At 43.3% G+C, this 21,946-nt stretch overlaps 2 protein-coding genes and 1 non-coding gene across 4 annotated transcripts; 1 reads left to right on the top strand and 2 right to left on the bottom strand.

The window, feature by feature from the left end:
* Positions 1–685: 685 nt before the first annotated feature.
* On the bottom strand, positions 686–9,019 carry beat-Va (beaten path Va). Its single transcript, XM_001358481.4, has 7 exons — positions 8,549–9,019; positions 7,631–7,832; positions 3,367–3,520; positions 3,094–3,302; positions 2,893–3,026; positions 2,533–2,785; positions 686–2,353 (listed from the first exon to the last, which is right to left on the bottom strand). Exons 2-7 carry the CDS (start codon positions 7,674–7,676, stop codon positions 2,250–2,252), a joined length of 900 nt encoding a protein of 299 aa, XP_001358518.2. The 5' UTR covers positions 7,677–7,832; positions 8,549–9,019; the 3' UTR covers positions 686–2,249.
* Positions 9,020–11,675: 2,656 nt separating this feature from the next.
* Positions 11,676–11,757, top strand: TRNAS-AGA (transfer RNA serine (anticodon AGA)). Its single transcript has one exon. It is a non-coding gene; the product is annotated as a tRNA-Ser (tRNA).
* Positions 11,758–17,802: 6,045 nt separating this feature from the next.
* Positions 17,803–21,547, bottom strand: LOC6897189 (calcyphosin-like protein). 2 transcript variants are annotated; one of them, XM_002137333.3, is made up of 6 exons: positions 21,500–21,547; positions 18,768–18,916; positions 18,509–18,628; positions 18,388–18,445; positions 18,113–18,325; positions 17,803–18,050 (listed from the first exon to the last, which is right to left on the bottom strand). In XM_002137333.3, exons 1-6 carry the CDS (start codon positions 21,545–21,547, stop codon positions 17,949–17,951), a joined length of 690 nt encoding a protein of 229 aa, XP_002137369.3. In that variant the 3' UTR covers positions 17,803–17,948. The 2 variants fall into 2 exon arrangements, with proteins under 2 accessions (XP_002137369.3, XP_003736505.2); XM_003736457.3 differs by lacking the exon at positions 21,500–21,547 and adding an exon at positions 19,966–20,126.
* Between the last annotated feature and the right edge of the window lie 399 nt (positions 21,548–21,946).

Raw genomic sequence — 21,946 nt, 5'->3', positions numbered from 1 at the left:
GAACAAGTCCCTTGGAAGTTTTGAGAAGAGACGTTGACCTCTTCTGCTCTTCAATGGCGCCTCACCTCTGGGGCGAACCAAGCACTTAATCTCCCCCACCACTTGAATCCCCTCAAATTATCTCTTTTTCCACACAGGTGAACCACAAAGCCATAGACAAAGAAATGTTCTTTCAGCACACATCACAATGCCGAACCTCAAAATCTATTGCCGGCTTTCGGGGGCAAACTAGGGAAATCCTCTTATTAAAGGCTTATAGCTCCAGGCCTCAGTGAAAGCGGGCCGATGCACATATTGACCATATGTATTGTCTGCAGACCACCACCACTGGTCGGAACAGGGACATAGCTTTCAATTAAAACTCACACGACCGCATAGGGAAATGGAACTGCGTCGACCTGTCTGTAATGCTGCAGATTAGCGATATGTAGTCTGAATAAACGCATTGGAATCCATAAATTGAATTATTTATTTATCTTATTTATTTGAATTTTTCATGAACAGCAAGAGAACAAAAAAAATTAAATGCGATTCTCCCGCCTTCTCGCCTTCCATGAAGCAGTCTGCCCTTTGAAATATTTTACACAATTTAATGGCCGTACGGCAAATAAAAAACGGAAACAAATGCTCTTATATATGTACAATACATTATCATTAGTCGTTATTCGTTATTCGTTATTTCTGATTTGTGTGTGTTTTATTCTTTACAACCGAAAGACGTGCGAATGAGTAGGTAAATTAATTTATACATTTATGTTTAATTTTCTGCACACTTTTTTCAGCACACACTCTGCTCAGAGCTTTATTTTAATTGGATATTTATTAACAAAAGTGATTTCAAAAATTTTCAGGCTTCATTTCGTTAAGTATGTATATCAAGTTATACTGAATTGTTTTATTTGGTTTTGGTTTCTCTTTGTTTTTTGTTAAATGTAGCCTGAGTATGCATTCCCTTTTTTCTGTCCCACTCTCAGTGGAAAATATCTTTCATTTGTTGTTGCTGTTTATGGTAACGAGAGGACATCGACCCGTGGTTAGCATTTAGTTTCTATTTGTAGTCGCTCAGCCAAATGAAACTTACTATGTGCTGCGATTCGGTTTAGTTGGCACTCGTTATGGCTGGACGCCGCAAGGACAGGCCGAGATACATTCAAACACCTACATACATATACCCATACACACATATGTACATATTTATGTACGTATTTTGTAGGAGTCTGGCTTTATGACATGATTTATAGTTGTTTGTCCTCTGTTTTGAATGTTTAAAATTGTATTTACAGCATATTTATGCTAGACTTAATTATAATGATTTTTACAGCATCTGCATATTTCTCACTGATAAAATCTCATGTTATTCCATTAATTCCATCTTTTTTGTGTGTAATTCATTTATTTTTATTATGTTTCATATGCATTATTTTTTGTGGGTTGTGTATTCCCGTAGCCCATAACCCATAGCCCATGACCCATCCACTTGGCGTCACGGTCGCGTCGGACAAATACTCGTGGTGTGCGGATAAATATAGTACTCGAAAAGTGTTCAATGTGCTCTACAAATGCATGTGTTTGTCATTCAATTGCCAAGCAACGAACGGGAAAAAATTACATCTATATACATACATTCGATATAAATTCGATCGCTTCGCTGGCGAGTGACATTATTCAGGATAGTATCGGAATATATATATTCAGGCAGGTCGTATTCGTGTTTGTTCAGCTAATCAACTTGAAAACATTCATGTACAAGGTCCACACCACCACGTGAAATTGATCAAATTTATCGATAAGCAATATGTGTATGTTTTTCCTCACCAAAAATGAATTCAATTGGCTTGAAGACCATACGAGTATTACTGAAAATTGATCACTTCTTATCTGTCGTATACTTAAACAATAGATGAATTAAATTCACGTGAAATGAAGTTTCTTGAATTGCATTAATCTTGAACCTGATTTCGTTTGACTGTGAATATTTGGCACACTCCTAAAAATTGTAAACTTCAACACGACTCCAACTCCAACTTCAACCCTATTTACACCCGAAAGCTTTGCCTATTGACTAGTTTGCGGTCTTACCTTTGTGTGTTACCCTAACTAACTAACTAACTAACTAAGTGACTAGCTGACTGACTAACTAACTAACGTGATGATATAGTTGACAAAGTCGCCAAACGAGTACGAGGCGCAACCCGTTCGAACGCCAACTCCGACTCCGACTCCGATCCCCTGAGCAATTTGGAGCCCGTTCATGAGGGGCGTCGAAAGCACAGTGCGAGAAAAAGTGTCACCAGCCAGGCGGAAATTAGCGAGGTCGTGGCCCAGGCGCGGCTCCTTTGTGCGGCCCCAGAATCTGCAAGTCGGGAGAAAAAGGAAGGAAAAGACAAATAAGCCAGAGGAAATGTCACGGCGGTTAGTTAATTGCATTGAAACGAAACGAAACCAAGGCAAACGAAACGAAATGCTAAATTGCACAACCAATACCAAAAACCGAACCGGAAAAGGTGGATGTAGGGGGGGTTTGGCACTTACTGGTGCCCGCATGTATCAGCATTTGATTGTTCAAATTATCGAACTGCGAAAGTGAGGCGCTGAGTGACGTTTCCCGCCGCAGCTCCGGATAATTCTCAATTTCCGCGACGCACTTCAGCTCGAGGATTTTTCCAGCCTGGTAGAAGCGCTGTCCCTGCAGATAAAAGTGCACCTGCAGCCGCTGGCGACGCAGCACATAGTCGTGAGCCGGGATGCTGGTGTCGATGGTGGGCTGCAGCTCGCCCAGCAGAGGCTGCAATAAGCGGGAAATCGAGGTAGAACAATAGCATGGCTTGGGCGACAAGGACAGGGATGGGGACAGGTACAAGAGACGGGGGATCGTGGACTAGGCACACTAACCTGCTCGCCGTTGATGTACCAGGTGAGCCGGGTGGGTAGGCTGGAGTAGTCCGAGGAGCACGTGGCACTCAGGAACTCCTCCATGCGGTACATCGAGTTGAAGCTCTCGATTAGCGGGTCGCTCTGGGGCAGGGCTGTGTTAATGGAAGCCAGAAATTAGCAGGGGGACAAATGGAAAAGTGCTATTCGGCGTGTGCCCACCTGCCACCGTCATGTTGTCTGCCTTGTCCGCCAGCTTGAAGTGAGGTGCATCGCCGCTGACCTCACACTTGTACAAGCCCGTCGACCGGGCACCCTGAAGGCTTAGGTCCAATCTGCAGCTAGACTCGTTGCACAGATACTTGCCGTCGAGCACTTGCAGGCCGGGCACGCCAAAGGTCATATAGATCGGACTGGCCAGCGGAGAATACCTGATCGCGGGAAAGAGCCAATGAAAACGATGTTCATGCAAGCAGATTTCGCCTTTGATAGTACCTGAAGAACTCCTCGTGATCCTTGTACCATTTGACAGAGTTCAGGGTGTGTCCTCGCATGTCATAGCTGCAGGAGAGCGTCACGTTGTCCCGAAAGTCCACTATTTCTGGCACACTTATGTCCGTAACAAACAGGGCCGAGACGCTTGAATAATCTGAAGTAAAGAAATGGGGGAAAAAACGGGGTCATTCTTATGGTTTTGTATTATCTAATAATAATTAAATATCGAAAAGAAAGAATATTGTACGAAAATACGATGATACGACGCTTTAGAAAAGTTCCATATTGAAATTGTTTCTCTAGGATGGAACCCTAGCCAACGTGGCTTTAAATACTGTTCCTAAACACCAGTCCTATTTCGAGCTCTATCTTAAGCTCTAAAAGTGCTTAAACAAGAAGAATTGCATTGAAACGAGACACCGAATGTTCTGTTCATTCAAATGCAATACTAAACAAAATACAAAAGCTTTGTTACTGAAACAAAATGATTAAAGCAGTGCCTGATTGCAGGGATCCCGATCTATTTCCTGTAATCGATTCTGGGGTGGGCCGCAGGTGCATGGGACCGTAACATGCAATATAAACAGGCTCAAAACTGGAGGCTCCTGCATCCTCTGGGCATCGGGCATCGGCATCGGCATCGGACACAGGAACCCGGCCACAGGCCAATGACAAAATTTGGTGTCTAAAACATAGGGATACTCGTATGCGATGCACAACACACGGGAATGTTGGTCGGTTTGTGGTTGGGGGCGTTTGGGGATGCGTAATTTTTAATTCACGTAGGTTACTGACCTGGAACACAGGGGGCGATGGGATATGCGATGGGCTATGGTTTACAAATTTCTGCATGGGCTTGCCATCCTCTGGCACATGAGACATCGAATAAATTTGAAATTTCATGATATGAATATGCAAAACAGTTAGTTGGCCAGGTAGCAGGGTGTGCCACTGCAGCAGAAAGAGATGGACGGAGAGATGAAGAAAGAGGGAGAGAGGAAGTGGACTAAGCGCAACAAAATGCAATGGATATGGGATACGGGGCCATATGTAACTGGCATATGTACGATAGTTATGGCAGGACCAGGACCCACTCAGGGGGCAGTGCTGGCCAGCGATAAGCCTGTCTACAAGCTGAATAAACTTCAGTGGGTGGTGGACGGTGACCGAGAACTGATAAGAAATGCGAACAAACCAACTGTCAAACGACTCGGCTTCTGTGTTTCAAAATATAAATTTAACATGAGCCGAGGAATGCGTTCGCTGCAGGATGACAGACTCGGACCGGGGACCAAAGTTTAAAGATAAAGTAAATGTCACGATAAATACTCATGTATGTAAATGTATCCTTATTTCGAATACCAAATTATATTTTCGAAGAACAACTGCTCGTAAGAAATAAATTATGTATATAACGTAACTATTTTGTGTTCAAGACACAATTAAAAAACCTTTTCTTTTAATACCATCCCTAAGTGTACAATCTTTGATAAAGATATTTATTTGAATAGGCGTTCAGTTAAATCAGTTGGAAGTGTAAGGTTAAGTAACAAAACCCCAGCTATTTGCACCTTTAAGCTAAATAGAATACAAGAAAACACTTAAGTTACCACTAACACATACATACACCCATAGTATATGGATTTAAATACTTTGCCTAAATTGATTTCCATACCGAAATACTTTGGCCGGCGTGTGGAAAATTGATGGAATTCATTAGCAAGTTTTGCTTGCGTAAGCAGTCGTAAGCCCCAGTCCGAAACTGCTTTTAAATCAACCAAAACTAATGAGAACTTTAATCCCTCCTCTTCCATTTGTTTAGGGGCAAGGCAACGGCAAGGGCAACCAACCCCCTTCGGTTTTGGCCTGGTGTGTTTGTGTGCTAAGCCCTTTCCCAGCTCGGCTAACCACACACAGGGGTTGGGACGTGTACAGATGTACAGAGATGCAGATACAAACATAGATATATTTACACCTCAGCACATGAAAACTTTGCTGATAATTAACCTACACATTTCACTCGTGTCTGGTCTGGCAAACGCATTTACTCCACAGACCAGAGCCGAGCCCGACCAAACCCGTACCATCCCACGCAGGAGAAAATTTACATGTGCATTTCTGGGATTGGCTAGATACTCTCTAGGTGTCCATGGGGAGAGGGGGCAGCTCTGACCAAGTTTGGTGATAAATTCAGTTAGAGACGCCGGGATGAGACATTTATGGAAACATTTTTGCCATGGAATTTTTCTGTGAGACTGGAACATTTTTACCTAAAAGTACAACTAGAAATGAGTTTGTCCTTTGTGGCCAGCTCATGTGCATATATAATCATTTGATTAGAAGTCATATCCCCCTACAAGAATCCACAAAGTATTAAAAAAAAGGAAATATATAACTAAACAACAAATAAGCAGAGTGTTTTCGGACGATAGCAGAACGCAGTTGCATCTCAAAATAATTGGGGTCCGACTGGGGGTGCCATAGTGAGTGGAAATAGAAGAGGATCCAAGTGGGCAACTAATTTTCAATGCAAAATAAAGAGGACTAAGCTATTTGTTATTTGTTATACATATATGCTTTGTGGCTACGGCGACATCGTAAATTGAAACGGCACAATGGACAATATTTAATTCCATTAGGCAGGCTAAATTGTTGCCCAAAGGAGCTAGCACATGGCAAACACTCGTAATAAGTATTGCTGGGGAGGGTCCAGCTGTGGTTTTCTTTGGAAATTGAAAAGTTACAGACCACTCCTTCCCACCCACTCTCTGTCTTCCGCTCTGCTACCCCTTGCTCCGTCTGCCTCTGTGTGGGAGTTCTTTGTGTGAATGTCCTGGATTTCAGGAATCCCTCGAATGAATGTGCTCGGAGGTGTGTAAGGAAAATGTGTCAGCCACAGACGGAGAGGAGATGCGGTCTCGCAGGTGAACTGAAACTTTTCATATACCCGATCAGTGGGTGGCGAAAAGTTTCCAAAAATGAGTTTCAGTTCATTAGACAACCAAAAATTCTCTTATTGGTAACTAAAGTATATAACAAATTAATTGGAAAAGCATTCAAGCCACAAAAACTCAATTTATTTAGTTTATTTGGGGGTAATTTAAATATTTTATGTATTTAAAATATTATTAAATTTATTCCCCTATCTAATTCCCCTATCTACTCTATCAATATCTTAAATGGGATTGTTTTTAATACTTTTGTGCATTAAAAATACATTACAGCTTATATTTCATTTGTGCTTTTATTTGAAAGGACTTACACTATGTCGGAAAAGGAAACATATATATGTAAAGCCTCTCGCAAAATCAATGCCAAAAGTCACTGCCACAGTTTAAATTTTGTAACGGGGAACAATCAAACAAAGTGAAAACCTGCTGTGGCCATTTCCTTTTTCTTTTTCCAATTTACGATTACGAGTGCGAGTACGAGTACGAGTACAAGTACCAAGTGCATTGCAGTGAACTTTACCATCGCGCAAACGGAGGAGTACTCGTGCCATTGCTGGTTCTAGTTCGCGTTGTGTGAAGTATAAGCAGAGGAGCGAAGAGCGTCAGCTCATTTAATGCGCTGCAAATTAATTGCCCCACTGCCATTGGCAATTCAAGAGACGGAGGGGGAGAGGGAGAGTGAGAGGAAGGAGAAGACGGAGGATGCCTTTGGCAGTCTGCCTAATTGCGAACATTTCAAAAATACAATTTAAGTTTAAACTGCACTCAAGATGTGCAGCAGCAGCAGCAGGAGCGGAGGCAAAAGTTGTGGCAGCAGAAATTACCAAATGCCAAAAGGGCTGAAGGCTGCCGAACCTACGAGCCAGCCAAGTGGCAAGTGAAAAGTGCAACTGCAATAGCAGCCGCACCACAGCCACCAGGAGCCGTGGAAATGATGGCAAAGTCATTAAAACAGCCCGAAGGTCGGGAGGGCAGGGCGGCAGTGACGGAAATCTGGCCAGAAGCGAAAACTTTACCAATATTGATTTGCGGTTGCTGTTCGGCCCAACAGCAATAACAATTATAATAACACAAATAATGCTACCGAAAGCGAGAAGGATTTGATGGAAGCAGGCGATGGAGAGCAGTGGTCCGCACTACACACACGCTCCGTAATCCCAGAAACCGCTTCATTAACCAAGCAAACAGCAGGAACAGCCGCACAGAACCGCACGAGAGGCGGAAAAAACATCATCGGAGAGCAGCGAGAAAAGCGACAACAGACAGGTGACAACAATTTCGAATGAAAAGAAAAACGGAGACAAAAAACTTACCAATTAAATGCGCGATGAACAGAAACAGCAGCCAGCCGTAATCCATTTTTCGTCCTTCCTGCCGGAGCGGCGCCGCTGAATGTTTGAATAAAATTAATTGCTTCGTCCAGTTATTGTTGCCCTTGGCTTTGGCAGTGTCGTTGATTTATGTAGTTTTTCTTTCTGGCCGATGACAAAGCTGTACGATATGTTTCACCGGATCCTTTTGTTGGAATTGAAAAAAACAGAAAAAAAACACAGAGCTAGAATCGAACAGATACAAGTGGAGGGCAATGGGTGGCGCTACTAATTGAACCCCGTGTCAAAGGATATACGAGCATAAAAAAAGAAGACAACCAAATCGAAATCGAAGTGAAGACGGGGCGAAGAAAGTGGAGAATGAAATATAAATAAGTAAACGGAGCGACAAACTCATGCAGAAAAGTTCAAAGGATACGCTCTGCCAGTGCCGTTATAAATAAATAACAAACATTAGAGAGAAGAAGAGGAAGCAGCTCGAGGAGCAGGATCCAGGGCAGGACTCGAAGCTGGAGACAGGAAGTACGTATTCGCATGAAAGGGAAAGGAACAGAGAGGAACGAAACGGAGGCAATGCTCGTACAGAAGGGCAGACACAGACACAAACACAGACACACAGACAACGTACAGAAGAGACACACGGAAAACATGGTCCAGCGGCAGACGAGTGGGCGTGGCAGACGCCCAAGCATCCGATCCGAAGTCTCTAAATGTATGTATGTATGTCTGTACATATGTATGTGTTTGTCAACTTAAATAATTTAAATGCCAAATTCAAACGAATCCATGTGTTTAATATTTGAATAAGCCATCCTGCCACCTGCCACTGCCACTGCCTCTGCCACTGGCACTGCCACTCCTTCCTTTAGCGACCCTCACTTTGGTCCTTGTTCTCAGTACCTTTTTTTGTTAGGTCTCTTGCTTTATTTCCTTCTTGTCAATTTGGTTTTGCCAGAGTTAACATTAAACTGAAGTTGAAGCACTCGGCGGAAGCGGAAGTTGCCAGTTCAGTTTGTCCGTCAGTTAAGGATATTTTTCCGTTGCTAAACTTTGATTTTGGCTCGGAAAAACGTGCGGATCTCGTTATGGTTTTCAGATAGACTCGAATTTTAGCTACTGCAAGCACTAATTGACATTTCGCGAGCTATGAGGAATGTTCTTTCCCACGGTTTATTTGAAGTTTATTTTGTTTTCTCTCACAGAGTGCGGACTAGTCCTGAGCGATTTCATGTCTTAATAATTTTTGTTTTTTTTTTTATTGACCACAAAACGGGCGACAACGCAGCACTGTCCAGGGTATCTCCGCGCGGCTTCAGGCTTCCGAACTAACTGAAGCTGCGAGCACGCGATGTGCGGCCCACAGTCCTCGGGAGCATCAGCATCGTCATCGTTCAGCGGTGCTGCTGCTGCTGCTGCTTCTGCTGCTGCGGCTGAAGACTTCGTGGCCTCGGGTCGTCCTCTCGACGCTCGTTTACACGACCGCTGGGAGTCCTGTTACAGGACGCCTTTCTCGCAAGAGCACCAGCAAAGAGAGTCGAAGAGAGGATGCTGCGCCACAGCAGCAACAGCGACTCTGTAGCTTTGTCGCTTGGTCTTTTGGAGAATACCTTTGCCTCTAACAGCTCTGTATATGCCTTAACAGCGCTCTTATCACCCTTAACAGTAGCTGCTGCTGTCACAGCAAACAGCTGTTATCAGCCATCCTGCTATAAAGTGGAGTCCCCCCCGATTGTTCAGGGTTAGGAATAGGGCTCTGCTTTCTGCTAAGCATTAACATATTCATATGGGCTGGCCAATAGCAGGATAACTTTTGCAACCTGCCTTTGAGCGGCGTGCCTGGCACCTTTCGTGCTGCTGTCTGCGTGCAAGTTTTATAGTTAACGGATATCCCTGGTAGTTAAATGCAGACAACAACCAGGGCAGACTGTCCGGCTGTCCGACTGTCCGGACTGCAGCTGCATGTAAAAATATTACGTGCAGAGCTGGAAGATAGAAGACAGCAGCAGCAGCAACAGTAGGGAGTGCGGGTGGAGCCGGAGCCGGAGCAAGAGCAGGACCGACGACGACGGCAGCACAAAGTCATCTTATCATTTCATGAATAATGCAGGGATTTGTTAGGGACACATGACTGGAATTTTACGCAAAAGTTGTGATGATGTTGCCGCTGCTGCTCCAGCTCCAGCTTCAGCTCCTCCTCCATTCTCCACTCGCCAGTTACCAACCGCCAACACTTTGAGGTTGTTGTTGTATGCTACAGTATAACTGCACTTTGCTGCTACTGCCACTGCTGCTGCTGCTTCTGCTGCTGCTTCTGGGTGCGGCAATCAACAGAAAATTGCAGATTTTAAATTCAAAGCATTTTCGTTGCTGTCCCTTTTAAGCTCACTTCGTTGCTCGTTGTCTCATCTCTCCGTAACGCTATTTCACTCTCCTCCACTGAATGGACCCCTCCAACCACCCTGTTTAGAATGCAACTTAATTTCCACGAATAATTTTTGATGCTCAAATATGAATATTAAAACAAAGACAACGTGCACCCGAGCATATGCTACCTACGCTTTCTTCTACTTTCCTTTGCCGGCTAAACAGGAAGTTAGTCTGCTGTAAATACCATTTCCGGCGCTTTTCACACCACATCAAGCACATGCCAAGGCATTATATGCAGCTACCTGCTGCCAGGAGTCGCCTCTATCTGGCTGCTATTTATTTTATGTGAGCTTCCCTCGTCTCTGTTCTCAAGTCACGTGACAACTCCAACTTTATGCCATGCTAAAAAAAAGATGGAAAACTTGCCAAAAAATGCAGAGGAAACACCGAAAAAAATGGCAACTTCTTTCGGGCTGCACTTACACACACGCAAGGAGTCCTCTGTGTGAGTGTGTTTGTGTGTGTGGGAGGGGTGTAAAAAACTTTCCCTACATATAAATCAGGAATTTGAAAAATTCATAACTTTAAGTTTGCTTTATGACTTTTGTTTATAACGTGTTACCACACGGCGCGCCGTAGCGTTTGCGTAATGCATGCCATGCATACGCAGATTTTACCATGAACCAAATTCAGGCGCACCCAAACCCATCGCACATTCCCGACCACAGTCTTCAATAATTGATTAGCCCATTCCCAGTATATGCTGTGATAAAGTTATTTTCCTTACAGAACCCTAGTGGTGAGAGGAATGCGGATAAAAAAGAGGAGAAACATGATTTTATAAACGGTTTGCTGACATTTCTGCAAGAAAGTATCATTTATTGATTTATTTCTATATATGTAGCTTGAAGTAGAGCTAAAGAAACAGTGTTGTGAGTCACCACAAAGCTTCTTTTGATTCCGAAAATTTAAGAAATTATGATTCTGGCTTGATTCTAAGCTTAAAGTCCCGCCGTAATATGCCTTGAGAGTTCACTGATACCCAAAATAGGACCAGTAGTAGGATTATTTATGAACTTGCACATCTAGTAGATTCGACCAGATATGAAAAACTATCACCGAAAATCACTCTAACAACGAGATGCCCGACCTTAAGCCAAACGTCGTCTTCCTTGGCATATGAAAAATCCGTAAACTGGTTTTATTTGCCTCCCAATCTGCGGAAAAGCTGCTTGCAGGTGAAAAATCCCATCCCCGACTGATACATTTTTTGCTCTGTGAAAAAAAAATCCCATAAAACGTTTGGTCACTGGCGCTCACTTCGATTTCTTACTGGATTGCTTATGTCGTTTGAACTTAGATTATTATTTATTCATTTAGTAATAATAATATTCCAATATTCCCTAATTTTCTGCAAATACATGTTTTTAGATTCAGATCCAGTATATAAACTATTCAAAAGTTATTCCATGCCATGGCTGGTCGATATTTTTAGAAAGCAACAACACTTAAATACTTATCAAAAAAAAACTTATCTGTTCAGATAATAATATTTTATAAATATTTCTTGGAAGCATTTGCTAAATATTTTGATTTATTTATAGATTATACTATAGGTAGAGGCTTTTTTCAAGAGATTTCGTGGGCGAATGTTACAGAAGCAGCCGTGGCCGAGCGGTTAAGGCGTCTGACTAGAAATCAGATTCCCTCTGGGAGCGTAGGTTCGAATCCTACCGGCTGCGGTTCGATATCCATCATTTTTTTACAGATTCTTTCTGGCTATTTCGATCACTTGTCGTTTATACTTTGGGAAATATTGAGATACAGCTTGATACTGGTACGAGCTTCTCTAAATTAAATATTTCCCTGGCTGATGTGAATGTTTGTTTGCCGATGTACATAGGCACAAAGGTGCCGGGATTCCACATAATAAATTTAATCCGATCAACCAGGTAACTGTTGTTTCGAGTAACTGAAGTGCGGCATTAAGGCTCGCTGCTAGCTGCAGTCAAATAAGTGTTTGCGATGCAATCAGCCTCTGTTTGTTGACATTCGACTCAATTGAATCGGATCTGAGTCAAATGTTGTTTACGGGCAATTTAATTGCTGATTTTTTATTCAATTATAACGAGTGTGCCCTTTTAGAGGGGCTGCAGCCCACGAAAAGCGACTAAGTACGACCCTTCCCAGTAGCGGTACGTCAATAATTTCCCACTTATTTATTGACCTAACCGGTTTCACACTCAATTTATACTCTTCCAACGAGCAGTTTGTTTTTACAAAATTATGATGAACACAAATCGTACCGAAGTTAAAATCAGTGAGGGAGACGGAGTGAAATTTTCATAATTTGCACCTGTCAAGTTATTGCAGCCATGATTTACCTGACATGGAACTGCAAAGTTCAAATATGCAGAACGATAGCATTTTCACAGTTTAATGCCTTCTCGATTGGAAAGAATTTAATGCTCAAATTTTGTTGCAAACAAAAGTACACTATCTGTTGTAAGTTTGGAGAAAATAGTTTTCCATTTTGTTGGGTTTTGCGGTTTGTTCAGGCCATTTGTGGTCTAGGGTCTAAATTTGAATATCCTGTTGAATAAATGTGTAAATATTCGAAGCTGATCAATTTCCAGGCGAGTCTTTGGATAAAATTTAGGGCTTTTTTGTATCTCTGCCCATTTCCCGTCGCTGGAGCGGAGCACATTGACATACTTTCCGTTCTTCAGCTTCATGGGTTTCCTGCAATCAGGGAGCCGTCATATTTGGCCACAATTTCTTGGCTCATCCTTGAAGCCGAAGCCCCCTGAAGAACTACCTTAATGAAAAACTAAATTGTCAATCAGCCATGAATTGAATCAAATGAAGTGTAAAATTACAATTTCATCCAATTTGCAATTAACTCAATGAGAAGATGGAAAAAAGAGAATGTTTTTTCCAATTTCAAATTATTCCAATGGAACGCACATGCAGCTGGACGACGAGGGCTTCCCTGAGTGTTTGTATGTGTGTGTGTGTGCACTCGTAATATGTATAGGTGTGCCGAATGGCAGTGGCGGGCACTTTCACTCTGTGGCACACAACAACTGCAGATAGGAATACAGATATTCGCACAACAGCACCATCATCGGCATCAGGGACAACACTTTGCGGTGGCTGCGAATGCTGACATCATTCCGATGTCAGGGGGCGTGGCAAGTTTGGCGCGCTTCTTGCAGGGTGCTACCTTGCTGCCTTGCTGCTGGTGCCACTGGAAAAGTGCAAGTTTAATTGCATTGAGTGTAACTAGTTAATGGCTGAAATTGCAAATTGAAATGGTGACAAAGTAATTGGGGTCAGAAACTCCCCGAGTGCCAACAGAAGCAGCAGAACAGAGTCGCACCGAGCGCTAATTACAAAACGGACAGGATAGGACACTGCAGCTGCCAATGGGGTCACTTGGCAGTTTTTCGTGCATTTCGCTCTGCCAGCAATAACTGAAAATATGCAGCGGCAATTGCCACAGCCCCAACAACAAGAAAACTGAAGCCGCGTCGCGCCGCGCTGCGCAGCAAAGAGTTGGGCGAATTGTGAAAGTTCCCTTCCCGGTCGGGGCTGTCTGTCTCGCTTCGACTCCAAAAACATTTACAAATTGATTTTTTGTTGCCGCTGTCATGTTGAAAATACATTTTTTGGCATATAAATGGCCGTGCACAAAACCGCAATGGGACCCCACTGCCACTACCACAACCTCGAGAGCAGACACACAAAAACACGACCACCTGATGTATTTAATGGCACATTTTGGCACAATAATAAAATGTCCATAATAAAACGCGCATTTGCATGTTCATTTGCAACACGGCCATAAATGCGAATTTCGCTAAGCAAAACTCATAAGCAGCTAATGCCCGGCCATAGCTGAACATTAACATTTGCCATTTGGTTGTTGGCTCTGACTCTGACTCTGACCCGTGGCTAACTGCATTTTAATGCGCCCCACAAATTGGCGGCTTAGATGCACACGACCCGCCAACGCTGCGTATGCGCAATGTGACAGCAGCAGACAGAAATCGATTGGGTGAATGCATCATCCGCCAAAAGTCGGTCACTTTGAGAGAATTGACCCCGCACATCCATAGTCATTTCATATAAATACGTATATCCGCGTTTATCCAGAATATACTCTTGCAGCTGGTATTGCAGAATGGAACACATTCCCTGTATGATAGAGTACCTAATATCAACATCAGTGCCTCAACTTCAAGATGCAGAAATCAAAGCAAGTGTTATCTGACCAAAGCCAAAATACATTAGATTATTCTGTTCAACCACATTCAAAGCAATTGACTCTTTATCGAAATTTCACGGGAAAAATTCCATTGTTATCTCTTAACAACTGATACAAAATAATAATAATAATAAATATTGGCACTCGAAATCTGAAAAAACTTGAGTTTATTGTGCTTATCAAAATATGTTATGATTAATTTTTTGTTAATTACAACAGATTAACCCACTTAATGCTTTTTGAAACAATCAATCAATCGCGAATTAAGTTAAACATTCCCAAGGGCCCTCGAGTATCGATAGCCTGCAATTAAACCAGCGTTACATGACAGTCCCTCCACTGACAAAAAACTTAACAAGAGCGCTTTCATTACAAAAAAACGGGGGGTAAAATGAACCAAAGTGCCACCACACAGCAGAATAAAAAATTATAACATCAGTAAGCAAAAAGGTATGAAGAGCTAACCCTCAAATGTCCGAATCCTTATATACCCTTGAAGAGTCTGTAAAGATGATCAAATTACAAATTATTTTAATATATATAAGAACAACGATGACCTGTCATGAACATCATGACTACACTTCTTTATGAGCTTATAGCCACTTTTAATATACCTTCTGTGAGGGCATATATGATGGGAATGGCGAACATTTCAATCAATCAAGTGAGCGGTGTGAAAATCACACGAGAAGCGTGCAAAGGAAACGGAAACTGTAGCGAATTGTGTGCTGTCCACAGGTAAACACGTTGGTGTGTGTCCGCCCGTGTCTGTGTGTGTGAGTGTGTGTGTGCCCGTTCGCGGAACGGTGTGGAGATCTGCTTGGGCTACTACTGTGCGCGTAAATGGCACATGATTTCAATTTTTCAATCAGCGATGCGCACAGTTAGTTAAGCTTTTTGCATACATTATGCAATTTGGGGGGCCAGAAATAATGCAACGGCAACGGAGTCGGCAGCAGCAGCAACAATAACATCATTAGATACCGCCACGGCAGCCATCGATGCGTCGGCTGAGTGCAATCCAGCCAATGGCGAAGGCGACATTAACTCATCGAGCCACGAAGTACCTGTTAAGGGCTTTTGCCGCATTTATTCCTGGGCTTCATTTCGATTTACTGTTGGCCAAGTGCCCGGGCCCTATCCAGAATCCCAACGTGGAAACCCACACCAAGTCCTACGCTTTTGTCTCGGTCTGGTTGTGTGTCTGCCCATGGGGTTGTGTGGTCCTCTGGTTCTCTTTCAGGTCTTTTTTTTTTAGCTGGTAGCCTGTGCATATTGTGAATGCGCGCATTTCGATCACGTGATTGAGATTTTTACATTTAAAACGTGACTGAAATATTTTCCAGTTTCGTCACTTCAATGCCTACCACAGAAGGATACATTTTCGCCATTTACCATTCCGTGTTCCGCATCCCGCCGCGTCTCCATCATCCGTTCTCGGCTCGGCTCGGCTCGGTCTTCATTCTCCATTCTCCGGTCACACACCCCACTCTGCATGCAATGAAATGTATTCAATACCCAGTCAATGATGTCCCAAGGACCGTTGGCCTGTGGCTGTCTTTTATTATTATTATTTTTATGTGCTGCTCTTCCATTTGTTCAGCTCTCTCTCGCTCTCGGGCCTGGCTCTGGTTTTGCCTCTGTAAAACGAGATGTCCTTTCACCTTCTCTCCTGTTTTGTCCTTTTCAATCAACGGGAAATGGCCAAGTGTTAACTAGATTTAAATAATGCATTAGTCGCTCCTTCCTGCCTTCGTATCCGCCCGAGGCGAAAGCTCTCTTCGAAGGTTCGCTATTTGAGATATTCGGACATCTTGCAGATCATCTGAATATTTGGGGTTAACTCCTTGTTATTGGTACTAGTCTTTACAAGTCTAGCAAAGTACTAGCACACTGAACTAACTTTCCGATTACTGAGCCCCTTTTTCATATTTCACTTTTGCTGGAGCTTAAAATTTGTTAAATTTTCAATCGATTTTTTTCAGGCCCATAAACTATTCAGTTCTTCAAAGAGAGGCCCATTTCATATCCTCAAACATCCTGCTGGATGATGTGAGAGAAGATGGAATTTCTGTCGGCTTTTTGCTATTTTCAATCCCATAGAGCCATGGCGATGCATTGACCGACAAATCTTTTAATTTATATGGGATTTTTATTGATTTCCTGGCCTCCACACATAAATAAATATAAATGTTTTCGGAAGGTAATGCTTATGCACACACTCTGGAAGCTGAGTGTGAATGTGAATGTGAACGTGAATGTTGGCAAGCCATTGAAAAGGAGTTTTCGGGCTTACGAGCGTAAAACAACTGAGTGCCAGAGCCTCATTCGAGAGGCAATTAATTGAAATTGCCTTTTGTGGGGGCCTGACATGTTCGAACGGGTGCGGCCATGTGGAGGCCCTGAAAAGAACTTGCAAACGAGTCCAAACAAAATGGCATTGGAAAATTTTTGATTAGCCGAGCCATTTGGGGCTTCAGCAAGAACTTTCGGCAACTCCCAGCTGCCAAAGGGATGGGGAGCTCGACGTCAGTTGCCAGGCTGTAAATAAAATTTAATGAAATGATACGATAAAGTTGTGACTGTGTGATTTACACAGCACTGGTAGACTCAGGCTCAGACTCGGGGAGGTGGCAAGGCACGATTGCATATGGTTTGTTAGCCAAGTCTGTCTTCTCTGGGCTCTCGCTCACCCTCCTCCCTCGCCCACCCTGCCGACATTCGCACTGTCGCACTGCCTCAGTCTTTCTTTGTCTCAGTGCGTAATTTCAACATTGGCAATTAAAATTTTGTATGAGTTGCTTGCAATCAGTGCCCAAACTTGCCACGCACAAACAAATACACGTGCACACACAGACAAGGAGCATTCACACATAGGGATGCATGTGGCGACAATCTCAGCTGGTGTCTGCATAATTTAAAGCATACATTTAGGCTGCCGCTGCTCAGCATCTCCGGCCTGGCTGTGTGATAAATGCCAACCAGTCAGCACACACACTGACACTGTGGCACACAGATGCACACAGAGATGACACCATCTCGTTGCTGCTGACAATTTCCAACAATTTGCCGAGTCTGGGACTAGGGCTGGAGCTGGAGTTGGAGCACAGGATCGAGGCTGTGTCCGTGTTTGTTGCAATGATTGCCGTCTTTGGCGCTCTGGCTTGATTATGGTCCTACGTCCACACACACACACACACACACACACAGTCACTCACACTTTAAATTTCGTGTATGTAAACTACGAACAAATGTTTAGAGAAAACTTGTTACTTGTTATTTTGCATATTTGACAAACACTTCACATGCCCAGAGTTAAAGAAGCTTGCAGTTGGCTTAAGTCGCTTTGGCCCCCCACAAACGTGAACCAGGATTCTTCGCCAAGAATCCCAGCTAGTTGCCAAAGTATTTCAAATTCGAATTATGACCGTACATACTCGTACTTCATTCCAGGCGAACATTTGGAGCACTTGGAACTTTGCCCAGAAGGATCAGCGTTAAGCTGACATGCATTTAATTGTGAGTGTAACAAGGAGTTTTTATTTATCTGGAGTGGGAGTGTATAAACATAAATAAAGCATGAACGGAACTAATACTACACGAGCTATCGAGATTTAAGTGGTTCGAGTGTATGCACTGTGTGCTGGGATTGTAATCCGTCAGTTACATGGCATAGGCTCTACGCATCATCAGATCAAAGTACAGGTCGTTGTCGATTGAGGCACTGATGGTGGCGTAATAGTTGATAAACTCCTCACGGGTTATCTAGATAATACATTTCATATTAGAGGCCACGAACCATCAATGGCGAAGCAGTTCGGACTCACCTTCCCATCCAGATTGCCACGACCGCCCTCAAAGTTGTGCAAGAAGTCCGTGAGTATCTCGTCCTCGCTCATCTCGCCGCTCTGGTACTTTGGGTGCTCCTTCACCGAGTAGACGTTCTTCAGGTCGGCAACGGTGATGACGCCGTCATCGTCGCGGTCCATCTTGTCAAAGGCCTGGTCGATAATGCCCACGCGGCACGGTGGCATGGGCGGCTGCAGAGAAGGACTCTCAAAGTCAAAGTCCGAACAATTATTTGCGAATTTGGCCAACTTACGCGCAGTTTGATCAGAAACTCAGTCATGTTAATGGAGCCGCTGCCATCTTCATCAAACCTGAAAGTTGGATATGGAAATAATTAAATTTGCAAGCAGATTAATCGGCCATTAGGCTCTCACGTGCTAAACATCTCCCTGATCTCCTCGTCCGTCACATCCAGGCCCGTGTCGCGTATGCCCGAAGTGAACTCCTCCTCGTTGAGCGCCTTGCTGCCATCGTCGTCCATGGCCCGAAAGGCTCTGCAATGAATAATATAAAATTAAACTGTTACTCTTGCATAATTCATCGCACTCGGCGGCACACTTTCGTCTCGTGACTGAAGCTGAACCTGAACCTGAAGCCATTCCAAATGTCATTCAAAGTCAATCAGCGACCCACCTGCCTATTCCCAGGATGCCTGTTGCGCCACGGCTGAAGCAGAGCAGACGCAGCTTGGTAATGGGATCCTTGTCGGCACCATCTGTCAGTTCCCGGAGAGACTTGTTCATCAGGTTCGCCTCGAGCGTGTAGAGGTCGCCGTTGGGGTACTGCAAGTTACGTTTTTCAATATCAAGCTAATTACATGTCTGCCTAGAGTGTTTTAATAACAGTTTGACAAGTTTTATGAACCACTCTCTCAAAGGTTCCGTTAAATAGACCAAGGGTTCATTTAATGTTACCCAAGACGACATATCGACATAAGTAGTTGTCATTGAATTGATTTTATTAACCTCTTCAAACGAAACCAAAAAAAGGAAGCTTTTGATTATTCTGATTCTATTCAGCCGTTTATACCTCAGGAGATAGAGATATAATTATTGTCTTGTTCCTAACAATTCAGAACTATTATATAGCTAACTATTTCTAGTATTGCTATAAGTATACATGTTTAATGTTTATCGTAGTAGTCTATAGAGCCAGGAAGAACTTTCCAATTAATTTTAATATTTACAAACATATGTATTTCCCCAACAAATTACACAATATTGTGCCATATCTCAAGAAAAGTTGTTATATACTCATTATTTTACGTGTTTCGCAAAAAATACTATACGGAATATACGTAAATGTCTAATTGTTTGGAATGGAGGTTTTTTGTAAACGCCAGATAATCTGGCCTCCTTAAGCAATGAATCAACACATCAAAATGAGTCTACGCTTAATAAATATATATCTTATTACAACCAAAAAGATATTTCCAGAGATAAAAAACTGACTAACTGAAATTTCCATTTATGGAACATGTAATTAAACCGAATGTGTAATAAAAAACAATTCCAGCGCAAAGATCAGTGAAGGGGCCGCGGTCGTCAGCACTCGGTATCGAGTGACTAACTCGATACGCCTCAGCTGATCTCTTCCAAGATGCTCTCTCATGTTGCGTCACAAGAGAGCTTTAAGCGGATGGTTTCAATTAGGTTGATTTCAGCGCAAGTCGAGGGAAAATTTGTGCGAAGGGTTTTCATTTTGGTGAAAGCACTTTTCGCAATTTGTTTAATTGGAGACCAAGGTGAAGGTCGCCGGCGAGAGTTTAGCCACACAAATAACCCGAAACAGCAAACCCGAAAAAAGTTAGCGAAGACCAAGACCAACATACTTCCATGGTGGCTTTTTCAAAGGCCCTTTTCACTGGCTATACACAAAATTTGTGTGTTTCCCCGCCTTTTCAGCACTGGCACTGGCTTCGATGTTTTTATTTTCGCTCCACTGAATGGATAACTGCAAGATACTTGTTACTTTAGCGGCTTTGAAATGCAAACTGAAAGCGAAAAGTAAAGCGGCGGCGACGGCGGCAATGAATAAACAGCGGAGTGCGCCCAGAAAGAGACAGCAAGAGCTAGAGAGAGAGAGATGCAGACACACGCTCGAAAGAGAGAGAGAGAGAGCGCGCGTTGGAATGAACGGAAATGAAATATGAGCTTGTGGGCGGATGGGGGGGGCCGGAGGCAGGAGCCCAAACTAGTTACTAAAAAGCATTTACGGTCATATAGAGCAGACAGTGCGCCCCACACAGACGCGCCACCTGACTCATCCATCTGATAGCTCTGTGTCTCTATGTACATCTCTCCGCCTCACGCTCTCTCCCTGCCTCACCTGTTTGGCTTTCTAAACATTTTATTTCAATTAAAGTGTGGGACGTTTCGGGGGCCAATTTCGTGCCTGTCGCCGGCGAATGTTTGCCAGCGACAAACATGAGCCATCAAAATAGATACAAAGATAAAAAAAACGTGGGGAACGCGAGCGCGGTCTGCAAAATTGATCTAAAAAAATGAAAGCGCCTAAAAGTATGCGGTTTGTGGTGTTCGCCAGGGCTGACAAAAAAACACCAAATGCAAAGTCAAATATAACTGAAGAGAAAATAATCGTCTGCCTTTTTTGATGATTGTATTGAAATGAGTGCACCAAAGCAGAAATTCGATCTATGTTAGGACTGCATAAAATCATGTTTATGAGGAAATACATATAAACATACATATGGAAAGTACAAGTAAATTAGTTAATTAATTTTTAAATTTTCATAATTATCTTCTTTTTCCTTATCTAGTACGTATCTCTTGATCAAGCTTTCACTGTAGTTTTGTTGCAGCTCAACTCAAGCCCAGAATTAAGTATTGATTATTTGTTCCGTTTTTATTTTGTGTTGCTGTTGCTGTTGCTGCTGCTCTTGTGGCACTTGTTGTGGGGCCCTGCGGTGGCCGTGTCTATTTACTTGCAGCAAGGACATGTAATTTGCGAAATTGCCTTGACTTTGGCTGCAATCGGAGCTTGTTTTGTTGGACAGGACAGGGCAGGGCAGGACAGGCCGTGTCCAATGTGTCGAATATAATATGCATACGCCCTGAGTGCATTGCCATGTCGGTTGACCATTAACGAAAATAACGTGGACACACACGACACACGGTAGGGGCAGGGTAAGCACCATGTTTTTATCTTTGCCTCAAGTGACCCAGATGTGCGACAACACTATTATTAGTACGATTATTCGTTCACGAATCACAGCTGGCAGGCATTCTGCGACCATTAGGGCGTATGCGTAATATGCATTCAAAAACACTCAGTTAAACCACTGCGCCTACATAAATAAAGCTCTGCCCTTTGCTCCACTAATGATTTATTCATACAATATTGACCTTGAGGCTACGCCGCAAGCCATCCGTGCGCATGGTCCTCAGCAACATCGCGGCAAACGAATTGAAAGTGAACTAAATAGAGGCCTCGGCACTCGCCCTCTGCACTGTGTCTCATGCCAAGGGCTGCGACGCCGCCAAAAAATAAAAAGGAACAAAATGGAACTAGGCAACAGCTGTACCCAGGGGCGTGCCACAACAACACATTGAGCCCATTCAATGCCGCAGATGGTGACTCACGTCCCCATAATTAGCGCGAATAAATTAAAAGTTCCTTCCGGGAACCCCACTGTTGCGAAGTCCTCACTTTGTTTTAGTGAAACTACGACAGGGAAAAAGGGCGTTGAACTCTGGATTCAATTGGATTTGAAATGGATTTGAATTGGAATTGGAAGCAAAGTTCTTGCTTTTATCCGTTTCACATTATATGTATGAGCATATCCAGTAATC

Source organism: Drosophila pseudoobscura, chromosome 2 (assembly GCF_009870125.1).
Source record: "Drosophila pseudoobscura strain MV-25-SWS-2005 chromosome 2, UCI_Dpse_MV25, whole genome shotgun sequence".
Classification (NCBI taxonomy): Eukaryota; Metazoa; Arthropoda; class Insecta; order Diptera; family Drosophilidae; genus Drosophila; species Drosophila pseudoobscura.
This window is presented reverse-complemented; position numbering and strand designations above follow the sequence as displayed.